The sequence below is a fragment of the Prosopis cineraria genome, unplaced genomic scaffold (genome assembly GCF_029017545.1).
Source record: "Prosopis cineraria cultivar Desert tree isolate PC_DT_omini unplaced genomic scaffold, ASM2901754v1 PC11, whole genome shotgun sequence".
NCBI classification, from domain to species: Eukaryota; Viridiplantae; Streptophyta; class Magnoliopsida; order Fabales; family Fabaceae; genus Prosopis; species Prosopis cineraria.
This window is the reverse complement of record NW_026555342.1, coordinates 43,067,363-43,082,962: the sequence shown is the minus strand read 5'-3', so window position 1 is coordinate 43,082,962 and position 15,600 is coordinate 43,067,363. Positions and strand designations below refer to the sequence as shown.

General features: G+C 34.8%; 1 protein-coding gene across 5 annotated transcripts; it reads left to right on the top strand.

Annotated features, from left to right (window-relative positions):
- Positions 1–4,389: 4,389 nt before the first annotated feature.
- Positions 4,390–10,341, top strand: LOC129285933 (pentatricopeptide repeat-containing protein At5g15300-like). Of its 5 annotated transcripts, none has more exons than XM_054921919.1 (4): positions 4,390–4,717; positions 6,034–6,095; positions 7,832–9,484; positions 9,972–10,341. In XM_054921919.1, exons 2-3 carry the CDS (start codon positions 6,037–6,039, stop codon positions 9,420–9,422), a joined length of 1,650 nt encoding a protein of 549 aa, XP_054777894.1. In that variant the 5' UTR covers positions 4,390–4,717; positions 6,034–6,036; the 3' UTR covers positions 9,423–9,484; positions 9,972–10,341. The 5 variants fall into 5 exon arrangements, with proteins under 5 accessions (XP_054777894.1, XP_054777893.1, XP_054777892.1 ...); XM_054921918.1 differs by having other exon boundaries at positions 7,730–9,484; positions 9,984–10,341; XM_054921917.1 differs by having other exon boundaries at positions 7,730–9,484.
- The last annotated feature ends 5,259 nt before the right edge of the window (positions 10,342–15,600 follow it).

The window sequence follows — 15,600 nt, the reverse complement described above, 5'->3', positions numbered from 1 at the left end:
AGTTTTATTCAAAAAATATTTATATTGAACTTTTAAATATTGATAAAATATTATCAAATGTTGACATATTAAATTTAATTTTTTTAAAAATAGTAGTGATTAATATAAAAAATAATCATTTGAAACCAACAAAATTAGAGTTGAAGGACTAAAAAGATATTTTATAAAATTAAAAGATAAATTGAAACCTCATATAATGTTAGAAGACTAAGAGTATATTTTGGCCTATTATTTTTTATTTTATTCTTTTAAAGTTAAAATAATATTTTATGTTTAATAAAATTATTTAAAAATTAAAATTAATTCAAAAAATAAAGAAATTTTCTTTAAAGGATATTCAAGCTGGCTCAAATAAGCCTGAAACTCGAAGATGTTAGGGTTAGATTTGACTATAAGTGATTTTTTTAAAAGGGTATAATATTTTAAATTCAATCCGAATAAGCCCAACTTATCCAAATTACTGACTTTAGGTGTTGGACAATTATGCCCAACTTGACATGAGATGAATAAAATAAAAAATAAAGAAAATAAAATATATGAGCATGCTAATGTAGTGTCATTTTATTTTTATTTATTTATTTATTTATCATTTTATCCACCCATTTTGTGTGCCCCTTCCTTACTTGCCCCTGATATCTCTGTACCCCATTTGAATTGCTCTCATTTTCGTCTCATCTCTACTAGTCGCCGTCTGCCTCCGCCAAACCTGAGAAGGACAAGGTCTCAACAACACCATTAGCCGGTCTCCTTCTCCACTTCACTCCAGTTCATCGCTATTTCTTGTTCATGGGCATCGAAGACTCGTCGTCTTCGTCTCTGTCAATTTTTGGGTATCGAAAATGCAGTGTCGCCTCGCCTCTTCTGCTTGCCCTCGCTCGTGTTTTGTGGCTACTCCCAGTTACTTTTATTCTTCTTCCCCTTGCAATGAATGTGCTGTTCTTCTGCTTGCTCATCTTGATTAAGAGAAGCATGTGTTGTTCTGCTTCTTTGGCTGTTGAATTTTTTTTTTTTTTCATATCTTGTTCTTCTTCTACTAGTGGACATTTGTTTTTTGTTTTGGCTGGTGATGCTTTGCTGTTGAAATTATTTTTTTGGCTCTTCGTTCTGTTTGTTTCTTGTGATATAGGTTTTTGGTTTTCTGAAAATTTGCTCTTCAAAATTTGTTCTGAAGGTTTGTGGCTTTGCTAGTGGATATTTGGTCATTTGGTCTTCGATCTGAAAATTTTGTTAAGGATTTGTGATATATATGTATCTGGCTTTCTTTTGCTTCACTGTGTAGACATATTTTTTGTTTTTGGTATAAAAAATGGAAGACCAATGTTCTACTATTACTCTTAGTTTTTATTTTGAGTTTATGAATGACTGGATGAGTGTCTTTTGAACATGGATGATTATATTCATCCTGGATGATTATATTAATATCATGTTATGGATTATTGTAGTTTGAGTTCTCTTGTGATATTTTTGTTTTGCTTTAGGTCTTAATTTTTGTTCATTCTATTTTTTTCTAGTCTAATTTTTTTTTTCATTTTTTGTTTTTTGTTTTTGCTTTCAGGTTTGACTTCGTTAGTTTTCAAGTGTTATTTTCATATTTCAGTTATATATATTTTTATATTGGTTACCTTTTTAATTCGATTGTGTTGGTTTCTATGCTTCATGTCATCATCATTTGGTTTTGGCTGGTCAGCTTCTACATTTGCTGTGGCTTCTTCTTTCAAGGTCACAGTGTTTCAAATCCTACGGGAGAAAGTACTCAGAGTTGATTGACTAAAAAGTCCTAAGTCGTGTAGAGTTTTTTTTTTAAAAAAAAATTTAAAATGCAGTGGAGTGCATCTTAAGTCATTCTTATTTCAAGTGAGCAAGCGAAGCAAATAATTTTAGTTCATAAACCGTTCACAACTTAAAATCAAAATTTGGTTTAACAAAAATTAAGAAGAAAAAAATATTTTTTGGTTTTATAAATTTTCAATGAAAATGCATTGAAGTAAAATTAATTCAAATAAACAAATGGGTGAATTCTTCAAATTTTAAATTCATTCCACTATCATAGAGTCATTAATTCCATGAGCTTGGTTTCTATGTCACTCAATTGACAAAATTAAAAACCTAATGACTATTAGGACTAAGTAAATATGGCTTAGACCAAGGCACATAATCCTTAAATAATTGTCAAACTTTGATTAAATAAATTACATTGAATTTTTGCCTTGTTGAGAACAATTAAATTTAGACAATTAACTCTTTATTAAGACCTAATGGAAGTTGAATGAATTGAAAATATCAAGCAAGACTCAAGAGGAATTTGAATTCAGTTAGTAATAACCATTAAAGCATAAACTCAAATATTTGAGGTGCACAAATTCAATGAAAAATGTAAATGAAAGTAACTTGATTCTTAATGAAATAAATGACATTAAATTAATTCATTCAATCTAATTAGAGTCAATGAGCTAAATTTAAAATTATAACAAAAACTAGAATTAGATTTGAGCAACAACAGAACCAAAATCAAGAGAATATGAAGCTCAAGTAAAATTTCATCATCTAGAAGAATCATTGAAGATTTAGGGTTTTTTTTTTTTTTGGTAGTAGTGTACTCAACAATCCAAATCTCTACTATATAGCTAGTCAAGCTTGTATAACCTCACCTTATTTTAATTTAGCTAATATAAGATTGATTTGTGCTTAATTTCAACTCACATAACTTTAAAAGTTCAAAACCAACTTAAGGTTCATCCATCTTCTTCCATCCAAAAACACAAATATAGAGAACCATTTAATTAACACAAAACAACTTAAATCATACTCCCGCAAGTACATACAAGACCTAAGGTTTGAGTATAATTTCACTTCAACTCAAAACCTAGCCACCCTTTAAAATCTATCAAAACCAAGGTGAATAGGTAGAGAAGATTGTTAGAAAACTTACTTAAATAATTGGAGTCCAATAAGCCTATAACCTTGCCCAAATCAAAGCCCTAACAAAGCCTCTAGCTTCCTCCTTCGAGCTCTTTGTTTTTCAAATATTCCACTCTATTCTTCTGATGTTTTTTGGGTTCTCTATGCTGAATCTATGTCATATGTTATGGCATATTTAGCACATGCAACATATGGCATGGTGAGCATTTTATCACTTTGCCTCATGTTACACAAAGCCAATTCGATTCAACTTTCACCTTAGCTTGATTTTGAAGTTATCCATGATTAAAAATGTCAATTAACAACCTTAAAATATGATTAACTTAAGTGATTAAAAATGTTAATTAACAACCTTAAAATATGATTTTGTTTTTTTGTGTGTGCGTGTGTGCGTGCGTGCGTGTGCGTGTGCGCGTGCTTGCGTGTGGTTTTGATACCAATTTATTTAAAATTAACAATAATTTATTCAAGTTTTAATAAGTTAGAAAAAAGATAGGATATGCTTAATTGTGTAAGTGTTAGTCCTTTATTAACAAGTGTCTATTTAAGTTTTGACAACAACCTATTCAAAATTAACACCAATCCAATCAGGGCTTTAGCAAGTTAGAAAAAATAACAGCATATATCTAATTGAATAGGTGTTCACCCTACATAAATAAAAAGTCATTTTAATTTTGGTAACAACTTATTCGTGATTAACAATTAATTTGTTCCATTAGAGCTGTGCTATCAATTTTCTATCTTGTTAAAGTATGAATGTATTGTTATCAAAACTTAAATAGCTTATGTTTATGTAAGGTGAACACAATCCATTAGTCTTATGGTGTCATTTTTTCTAACTTGTTAAAGGCCAAATGAATTGTTATTAATTTCAATTGAGTTATGTAAAATCCAAATGGATAATTGTTAGTGAAGAACTAAAACTTGCATAATTATGTCCATCCTATCAATTTTTTATCTTGTTCAAGCTTGAATAGATTGTTGTTAATTTTAAATAAATTGCTATTAAAATTTGAATGAATACTTATTGATAAATGAGCTAATACTTGTAGAATCTTGGTGTAATGGCCAAAAAATTTAGGAATTGTTAAGATAAAAACAAAAACAACAAAAATATAATAATAATACATTAATTGATCAAATAAATCAATAATTAAAAAAAATGGGGCATGTAATAGTTTAAAAAAACAAGAAGAGAGATAATGTAATGACATGAAAATAATTTTATTATTACAAAAATTTATGATAATATAATTCGGTTATATGTTTCTTATATATAATTTTGTAGTAGATAAAGTAAAAAAAAAAAAACTGGTGGCTTGGTGGAAGTATTTGTTCTGAGTTCGAATCCCTCCTGTGCCATAGAAAAGCTTTTTATTTTGATTTAGCACTATAAAATTACTAAAACGCCCCTGAAGAAAATTCCCGCGCCCATACCAGAAAAGGGAAAGGGAAAGCTAAAAAAAAAAAAAAAAAAAAAAAAGATGAACGAAACCCTGCTCTACGATTCTTCGTCTCTTCCGTAGCCGGTGTGAGTGAGAGGGTGGGCGAGCGATTTTTCTTGGCAGCCGCTGTTGTAGGCGGCGGTGCTGGCGGACCTTCTCCTCGTTTTTGTGTGTCTGTTTGCAAGCAGGGGATGAGAGAGCGCACGACTGGAGCTGTTTCGGACCTTCACCTTCCTGCGGTTCTCCTCTTCCCGTCGCCGGTGAGTGGTGTCATGAGGATCTAGGTTCGCCGCTGTTGGAGGTTCTGTTGTGACTGGCAAGCTCGTCTTCTTGTCCTCTGTTTCGTGTCACAGGTCCTTCTTCACATTCTTCCTTTCTTTTCCTTTCTTTTCTTCGTGGGTGCTGTTCTGTGTGTGACAGGGAAAGTTTAAATCCTTCAATTCATTTTCTTCATTACTTCTTTATTAGTCTAAAGCTTCAATTTCTCTCCCTTTACTTTAGTTTTGTGTGAATTTTGTGATTTGGGTAGCTGCTGAAATTCTATTTCTTTCCTCATAAATCAGTTGCTGTGCGTGCAAGGAAATTGATTTAGGTAGGCACAGATTTTGTTCGCATAAACTTAAAATGAAAACTTGTAAGCTCATAGACATTTTAGTTAAATGATGATACTTTAAGTACTTTGGTTAATGTAGAAAGGAAATTGATTTAGATGTTTTTCTAGGATTTAAATTGATTTTTATTAAAGAGTTGAATTTGAAAAGCATGATGAATTCAGTTATGTAAGATTGGTAAATTGTTGGGACAGATAACTAAAGAATGACTTGATTGTTTTATGGTTTGATTTTGAGTGCACACAAAGTGTTTGATGAAATGTTTAATAGGAGTATGTTAGTTATAGTAGCAAATAAATGTGCAAAATGTGTTCTGTGGAGTAAATTGTCAGAGTAGGTAGTTGTTCCTAATAATGCAAAGTTGGAAATGAAGTTAGAAAGTCTTGAATAAAGATATGTGGTTATTAATTCAAGGACCAAATTTGTATGTTCTTATGTTAGTTTTTGAGTTTGTACAAAGTGTTTGATAAGATACTTGAGGAGGGAAGTTTATGAAGATTGAATATACATGAGTGATAGCATTGATTAAATCATATTAGAAGCTGTTTATTTTCTATAGGAAGACTTGGAAAATTTGAATATTAATTGTATATGTGTTTGGATTTATTAAACTCAACATGGTTTCTTATTTGTGAAAGATAGATGTTGACACTCTTTTCTAATTTTCTAAATTTGTTTGGATTGGAGATTTTGGATTTATAAAATGCATAAAGGAGATAATAAAAATGTTCCTTTGGGCATTAGGGGATTAAGGCGCGGACCATATCACAAAAGTGGTTAATTAGGAGTAAATTATATATTTGAGAATGTCTCTAGTAAGTGGATAATGTCCCAAAAGAAATGTTAGCAAGTTCTTATTTTTGAATTGTTGTTGAATATATTGGCATAATTATATTGTTATAATTTTAGTCCCTATGTTGATTATTATTAATGGAAATACATGTCAATGCTATGTCTTAAAAAAAAAATAGAATTATAATTTTAGTCCCTGTGTTAATGCTATATTCTTGGTTACTGAGATTGTTTAATTTCACTCTCGTTACTCAATGTTTTTCTAGGTGATGATAAGGCCAAAGGAAAAAAGGGGAGGCATCGACGTTGAAGAACTAGAGATTTACTTGTAAGGTCTCTAGTTTCGATTTATGCGTAATTGGAATTATGTTTTGCCAATACTAAGATTTATGCATACTTTATATATGTGAATTATGAATCATTGCATATGAGCCTAAATGTTGGCTTGGACATTTTTTGGTGGGCCTTAAGTTTTGGCTGAGGTGCAAATGTGTGATGAATTTAGTTTGATACTTGGGTGGTTTATTTATCAATTATGATATGAGTAATTATGCATGTTTTATTTAGCCTATGATATGTGATTGAGAGTGGTTATGAGAGGAGACATTTGCTTTTGTGCATGAGGCATAAATGTTGTTTGGGCACTAAGGGTTCCATGATCCTCATTTGGTGTTGGAATTGAGTTACAATTAGTGCCAATAGTTAGATATTTAAATTGCTTACGTTTGAACTCTTGGATGTCTTAATTGAAGGTTCGAGTGATTAATTATATGGATTTGAAGTCAAATTCTACATGTTATTCTCTGGGCTGACAACGCATGATTCATCGCAATGAACAATGATGGTGATTGTGGCGAGTGTGTGTGGGCGTGTTGGTTGTGACGAGTAGAGTCATGGGCTGTGGTGAGTTGATCTTTGTGCCTTGTGCCGCGGCGATCATGCCATAAGCTGCGACAAGCATGTCAACTCACAGTTGGCCATGGCAAATTGGCTCAATTCTTCCTAAAATGAATAATTTGCCCTTTCCATAATTCCTTTCTCTATGCTAAGTTTGCACTCCATGCTTCCATGTAAATACTTTGATTTCTAAAAAATACTATTTCTATCCTTCAAATATCTTTGGGATCCCAATTTTCAAGGTTGACCTTTACTATTGTCATTAACAAATATTAATGCAATGGTTGATCCTTAAAGTTAGGGTTATTAGTTAGTAGAGTCAAATGTGGTTAATGATGGAGTTCATTACACCAATGACAATAGGGGTATTTTTTTTTTGGGTCAAAAAAGCAGGGGCATTATGGTCATTTTACACTCAAACTTATTTTCGTTTTAGTCCCCCGGTCTTGCAGTGATAGTTCAAATTCTTTTGGTCTTCTTTGGTTATAAATTTGCTTCAGCGGACCTTGATTGATTTTGATATATACAAAAAAAGTTTAAAATTCATAATTAATTTTAACAAGACAACCAAAATGCCCTGACTATAGCAATTTGCATGATGGGATTAAAAATTTCCTGACCAAAATACCCTCTCCCATTATTCATCTTTGTCGACACCATCTCCTCCATCTCTGGGCGATCTCTACGATTGATTTCTGGTTCATTCTATTTTCTTGGTGAAACTGTGGCTGTCTGCTATTGATGTTTCATCATTCATGGTATTGCATTGCTGCTTATTGGTTCAGGTTTGGCATATTGATGAGGCCATTTTAATGTTCTGGTTAGCCATTAATTGAGCAGCAAATTGAAGGATTAATTAGAGGGAATAATAGGCGATTGGATGCAGGAAATTAGGACATTATTGAACTTATTTAACAAATTATAGTGTGTAATCCTTGCCTGAGGCCTCCTGGATCTTCCTCCAAAGTCCAACCCATCGTTGCACTTATATTAGCTATTCCAGTTACTGATGTGGCTCAATCTTAGTAATTTATGAATTTATTGGTTTGAGTTGAAGAAGTTCAGGGACAAAACTTTCAGAAGATCTAGTTCTGTCAAAATCTGGTCATTCTATTTGGGATCCTACCTTGTGCATTTCTCTCTCTCATGGATGATGCCATTGCCCAGGCTCAGATGCATCTCTTCACACATAGCCTTCTTGCTTCACCGGCTCTCCTGCATGAAGGAACTGGAACAAGCCCAAGCAATTATAATCAAAGCAGGGCTCCTTGCTCACCTTCGTTTTCTTTCGAAGATAATCTCATTTTCAGCCCTGTCTCCCACGGGTAACCTCTTCCACGCTCAAGCTGTTTTCAATGACACTTCCATGGAGGATTGTTTTATTTGTAACACTATGATTCGAGCTTTTGCTAACAGTGCCTTCCCCGTTCAGGCTCTTTATATTTACAATCATATGCAAATCTTGCCTGTATATGCTGATCATTTTACCTACAATTTTGCCCTGAAGGCGTGCTCTAGAGCTCACAAGGTTGCAGAACAATGTGGCAAGTTTGGCGGGGATACTATTGCTTTTAAGGGTGCTGAGGTTCACTGCACTGCTCTCAAATTGGGATTTGGGGAGGATCTTTGTATTCAAAACTCATTGCTTTCGATGTATAGTCAATGTGGACTTTTGCCAATTGCTCGCCTTTTGTTTGATGAAATGTCAAATAGGAGTTTGGTATCTTGGAATATTATGATATCAGCATATAATCGCATTGACGATTATGAGTCAGCTGATTATCTTCTAAAGTCTATGCCAGGCAAAAATGTTGTTTCTTGGAACACTTTAATTGCAAGATATATTAGGATAGGCAACATTGAGGCTGCAGGAAAGGTGTTCCATCTTATGCCTGAGAGGAATGCAGTATCTTGGAATTCAATGATTGCAGGTTGTGTTTCTATTAAAGATTTTGCAGGAGCATTTACGCTCTTCTCTGAGATGCAGAAAGCTGAGGTAAAGCCAACAGAAGTAACACTTATATCAGTCTTGGGTGCCTGTGCTGAAACAGGTGCGCTGGAAATAGGTAGAAAAATACACCAGACGTTGACATTGTGGGAGTATAGGATTGAAGGCTATTTAGGTAATGCCCTTCTGGATATGTATGCTAAATGTGGTAACTTGAGTTCAGCTTGGGAAATATTTTATGGCATGAAGATAAAACCTGTAAGTTGTTGGAATGCTATGATTGTTGGTTTGGCTGTACATGGTTATTGTGAGGAAGCACTACGATTGTTTTCTGAAATGGAACAGAGGCTTAGTAAAGTTAGTCCTAATAGGGTGACATTCATTGGTATTCTGATTGCTTGTAGTCATAAGGGCTTGATAGATAAAGCAAAATGGTATTTTGATCGTATGATAAATGAATACAAAATTCTGCCTGATGTTAAGCATTATGGTTGCGTGGTTGATCTTTTAAGCAGATGGGGTTCTTTAGATGAGGCCTATCAGACGATCATGATTGCTCCTTCTGATAGTAGAGCTTTTTTATGGAGAATGTTGTTGTCTGCTTGTGGGAGACAGGGTAATGTGGAGTTGGCTGAGATAGCCTTCCAACAACTTGCCAAATTAGAGAATCTAACAGATGCAGATTATGTCTTGTTATCTAACATTTTTGCTGAAGTTGAGAAGTGGGAGGAGGTTGAGCGAGTTAGGAACCAGATGACTGGCATGCGTGTTTTCAAGAAAACTGGCTGCAGCCTGGTTGATGAGAAGTAATCTTATCAATTATTTTGACATGAAACCATGCAAAATTTATGAAACAAGACCTAAGCCCAGAGGTAAAGTTCCTCACATTGGTTTTGTTGCTTGCCTTGAAATTTTTTCTCTCTTTATTCTTTTGTTGTTGGTTGTGAATTCTCATGAATATGTTAAAACGGCCATAATCAACTTGCTCCTAAAGACCCTGCAATTATGTGAAAATGCCCAAGAGTCTTTGTTTCCCAAAACTAAAATGCTACTATTCCAGTCGTGGAGTCTCTCTTTGTGATTTGCTTGTTTTCTTTGCTCTGTATTTAGCAGTCCAGGGCAGATGTAATGGGAAAGTAGTTGACCGTCGATACCTATAATCCAGTGACTGTATTATCGGTAACTTTTGACACTTGACACTTGACAGTATACAAGAATTATTTTGAAAGTTCATTAAAGGGGGGAAAAAATTGTGAAATCATCCAGAACGTATTTTTGCGTTGTTTAAGCATTGATGTTTGTTTTTTTTTTTTAACGGAAAAAAAATCCGATTTTAGTTATTGATCTTCAATTGTTCAGAGTTATTCTCAGGTTAAATGATCCAAGAAATAATCCTCCCAGCATCTTGAAGATCATACATTTTTCTTAGGTAAGGATTTGATGGAGCCTGAGGAGACGATACTGAGGAAGTTGTGCATACTGAGGTGCTAGAAAAAAGCAGAAGACGACAATATATATGTGGGGAGTAATGCGGTTCTTGTTTTTAAATGCCAATGAATTTACAAAATGACTCAAGTCAACAATGGTCCTGCTGTTTCATCAAGCAGTTCAAAGATTTCCAATAAAAAAGGGTCGAAGTTGGGATTTTTGAACAGTTAGAATTTGTTATTTTGGCCAGAGAACAAATAAATTGGGAAGTATAAACGGAACAAGACGACTAGTACTTGAACTTGTAGAGGTATTGGTCCAACAACTTATTAGTTTGACTATGATCAAACAAATAGAACTAGGAATATGGGTTAACGGGCTCAACACATAGCTTAGCCCGCTTATTATTATTATTTTTTTAAAAAAGATAGAGGGAACAAACTCGATTGCTCTATCGTACAGTTCCTTAGTCCAAACAGTCACTCGCTGAACTTCTCTGTTCTCGCTTCTTGTTGCTTGGTGCTCACTTTCGTCTTGCATCTCACTCGCTCATTAGGCTCTCCAGTCTCCACTACATATTTTGCTCGCTAAGGAAACCCAGAGTCGTTTAGCAAGGGCTCTCCACTCCGACCGTCACTCTTCTCGATCTACTTGCCTCAGCTCTGCTCAAAGTTGCGAATCTCTCGATCTCCCCTTAGCTCAACTCTTCTGGTCAAGCTCCTCATTAATTGAATCTTTTGCTTACCTTCCTACTCGTGCAGTCATGCTCAGATTCGTCCCCTCATCTTGTTCCTTACACTTTTTTTTTAATTGTCCCTTGTTCCTTTCACTTTGATTTGATTTGTTGATTTTTGTTCTGGGATCTACAAATGATTGAATAAAGTTGTACAAGAACCCACCAGGAAATGTTGATCGTTTCTAACTTGTAACGCTAAAAACACCAATCTCCACTAGCCTCCTTGAGAGACTCTTGAAGAGGCAACTGAAGTTAAGAATCAAAATAAGAATCAAAATAAGATAAGACGCAGTCCCTGGTAGAAGATTAAGACAAATATGAAGCAAAGGTAGAATTTATTAAATTAAATAGAGCAAGAATCTCACTCCTATGAATTTAACAGCCAAATAGGAGAATCTCCAAGGGAAAGCAAGGTTTATCACTCAGTCATATCTTGCTGTTATAGAAGCGAGAATATTTATAACCATAAATTACAATTAAACAAATCAAATAATGCAGAATATTAATCTAAAAATCAGAAAATAACTGACTAACAAGTGGGTACCTCACTAATGAAGTTAAGGTCCTATTATTCAGCTACTCACAGCAAAACAAAACAATAATTAATTAAAATAACATCAAAGAATTAATTTAAATCAGATAAATCCCTCATTATCTGTATAGCAGCATCAGATTTTGTTATTTTCCTCCTCTTTCTGCGTTGATAAGTGATTATAGATCTGTTATGCTGACTTGGACCCTTATCAATCCCCTTCCCAGCGGTTTCCATTCAATTGTGTGTGCCCTTCGTAGTAATTTTATTGGCCTTTGAATTGTGATTGTTGTTGGAATATTATTTATGAATTAGCATTAATTAATAAGCCCAATAGATTGGTCTTTATGATCTTGTGTGGACCGTGATAGGTGGACCACACAGGTGAGTCCAATGGGTAGAGGCCCAACCCACAACCTAGTAGCCGTCAGTTATTTCCTATCTCTTAATTGACTAAGTTAGAGATAATAGATAATATAATTATTTAATTATTTAATAAGGTGGTTACATATCTGATTTATATAAGTCGATCAGTCGATAACCGCAAGCACACGACTCATTATTTTCTTCTACTTCCATTATTTCTGAACTCTTTAAAGACTCTGGGGACCTGTGGGTTGTGTACCTGCCTATACTTGAGGTAATCGAGATTTCTCTAGCACTCATAGATTCTTCAGGTACGCATGAATTACTTTATTCTATCATATTTTATAAATATGAATTGAGATGATAAGATTTAACACGAATTTAAATTTATATATCTCAATTCTTCTTACGTATATATTGATATGTTGATAGAGATTCATCTCATGTTGATATATTTCCTTATGATCCATATTCTTCAGGAAATGAGATTTAAATATGAAAACTTTGTTTTAAATCTTATTATATTTATTTTAAAAAAAATTCTCCTTCTCGGTGTCATCTCCCTGTTCACTGTATGTTTCTATCGCCGGAGAAGGACTCCAATAACGTTGGACATGATCACCGAAAACGGAGTTGCTGGTGCGTCGTCTGCAGCTCCGTTTTTCGCCGCTGCTCGCCCTGCTCCAGGTCATGCTTCTGCTGTCAGGTCTTCAGAAAAGAAGCTGCCGGTGCGTCGTCTGAGGTTTCCTCCTTCGCCACTGCGCACCTTCTCCAGATCGCCGGCGATCTTCCTCCTCTTTTCCTTTGTCTGCACTGGCGATCTTCCTTCCCCCTTCTTCCTCGTCCAGTCGTCCCCACGCGCGGCAGAAAAGACCCAAGTACAGGGTCAGGGATCCGGTTCCACGGGTTCTGGGCCCAAATTTTGTTTGGGCCCAGGTCTTAAAAAAAAAGAGGGGTTTCTGTTAATTACATTTTGACCCTAGGATAGAATTACCTCCTTTAGCCCAAAATTTATGGAATTCCCTCCGTGACCCCAATAAATTTCTTAAAATTATACTGTGGTCCCCTTAACTTCTAAAATTATAATTTTTTACCCAAATCTCTTCCAGAATTACTTATTTGCCCCTGATTACCTTTCAAAAGTTCACTTAAGTCCTAAATTTGTTCTTTAATTCCCAAAAGACCCTAAGGACTTTTAAAATTATTTTGTTTTGTCCTAAAGTCATAAAATTTGTGACTTTATAAATTATTGATGATGCTTAGGATCTTGTAGCATTGATAATGGACATACCCCATAGGTGTGACATTATTAATGTGATTTTGATGGTTGACTTTGAGGATAGGCTAATAGCACTCCTTTAATGTGTTAAATATTTGTTGTACCCTATAGGTGTGGAAATGTTTAATGCATTATTTTGTATGAACTTTTGTATGAGCTCACTTTTTCATGGTATATGAGCCTTCTTGGTGCATGATTATAGTTTTCTAATTGATAATCGCTTGTTGAGAAATTTTATTTTATAATTATGTTGTGCACGCATAATTAATATTTCCTATTTTTTATTTTGTAATTTTAGTTTCTGCTTTTACGTAACTATCCTTTGTGAAGGCTCTCAATGGGACTAACTATGACGATTGGAAAGAGTCCCTCAATATGTATCTGACCATTTCTGAGAAAGATTTAGCTCTGAGAGAGCCCAAGCTTGCGGATCTCTCTTTCGAGTCCAGTGCTTCTGAAATAGCCTTTCATAAACAATGGAGTGAGTCCAACCGGATTTGTCTAGCGATCATTAAGTACACAATTGAAAAGGGAATTAGGGACAGCATTCCTGAAAATGATACTGTAGTGGAGTACTTGAAAGCTATTGGTAACAAACACAAGAAGCTTGACAAGACTCAAAAGAACTATTATCTGTCACTTCTTGACAATACTCGATATGATAGAGTTTCTGGTGTCAGGGAGCACATTCTAAAACTTGTTCATTATTATAACAAGCTTAAGTCATATGGGATTGATTTGGGTGAAAGTACCTTGGTTTACCGTGTTCTTCAATCACTGCCATCAGAGTACGCATTCTTGAGGACTTCATACAACTCACAAGAAGCTGAATGGTCTGTTGACCAAATGATATCGATAGTCATTCAAGAAGAGGAAGCTAGAAAGAAGAATTCCTCTCACTCGATAAACTATGTTTCTCATGGCTCTAGCAGCAAATCTAGAGGGTTATATAAGAAAAAGGGAAAGAAGCATGATGCCCCAAAGCCTAATAATCCAACCTTTAAGAAGGATGGTGATAAGAGTGAGAAGTCAAGGAAGAAACCCTTTAAGGGGTTATGTAATTATTGCAAGAAATTGGGTCACATTAAAGCTAATTGCTTCAAATTGAAGAACAAACAAGAAAGTGAAGGTACAACTCTTCAAATTGCCCCTCTAGCTCTAGTTTGTTTTGAATCTAACATCATTGAAACTTCCTTTGACTCATGGTGGCTGGATTCTAGTGCCATTGTACATGTTGTGAATTCTCTACAGGGGCTAAGAAACTAGAAGGTTCCAAGTGAGGCACAAAGGTTAGTCTTTTGCATAGCAGGGAGTAAGGCATTAATTGAATGCATTGGAACTGTTTCTTTATATTTAAATTCTGGTTATGTTTTGCATTTGAACAATGTTGTTTATGTACCTTTTGCGAAGAGAAATTTAATTTCAACTTCTGCATTGAATATTTGTGGCTATTCATTCTTCTAAGAAAATAGGAAAATTGACATTTGTTTTGATTCCATTAATGTTGGTGTCGCTTCCTTGATATATGGTTTATATCGATTGAATGATTGATCACTTGAACTTCGTAATCTCCATATCAATACTGCTATTGGGCATAAACGTCAAAGGCCCAATGATAATTCCTCTATGTTATGGTATCGTCGTTTGGGTCATATTTCTAGAGAGAGATTGGAGCGGATGACCAAGTAAGGTGTCTTACGAGACCTTGATTTTTCAAATTTTGAGACTTGTGTTGATTGCATAAAGGGAAAATTCCCTGCTAGAGCTAGAACCAAAGGGCCAAAGAGGTCTGAAAACACTTTAGATCTAATCTATACTAATATTTGTAGACCTATCACACCTCCAGCTATGGGTGGTTTCAGATATTTCATCACCTTTACAGATGATTACTCTCGTCATGGATGGATTGAACTCTTGCATGAAAAGGGTGAGTCTCTTAATGCATTCAAGACCTTTAAAGCAGCAATCGAATTGAAATCTAGCAAGTTGGTCAAATGTGTGAGATCTGATAGAGGAGGAGAATTTTATGGGAGATATACTGAGACTGGTAGGAACCTTAGGCCATTTGCTTTTTACCTTCAAGAGCATAGTATTGAAGCTCAGTATACTATGCCTGGCACCCCGCAGCAAAATGGGGTTGCAGAAAGGCAAAATCGTACTCTCATGGATATGGTTAGGAGCATGATCAGTCACTCCTCACTGCCAGAATTCTTGTGGGGTGATGCACTTAAAACTGTTGTTTACATTTTGAATCAAGTTCCTACCAAGTCAGTTCCAAAGACTCCATATGAGTTGTATTTTGGAAGGACTCCTGTGTTGAAACATATGCGAGTTTGGGGTTATAAAGCATAGGTAAAACCTTACAATCCACAACAGATGAAGCTTGATGCTAAAACTGTTGATGGTTTCTTTATTGGCTATTGCATCGGATCTCGTGGGTACAGATTCTATTGTCCAAATCACACTACTAGGGTAATTGAATTTGATCGAGTTTATTTCTTTGAAGATACCTTAGACAGTGGGAGTTCTGTGCCTAGGCATATTACTTTACATGACGAAAGTATCATCTTGCCTATGCCTATCTTGACAACCCCTCATGTTGACAGAAATAATGCCGTGGATTAGGATGAAGCTCAAGGTAAACCAC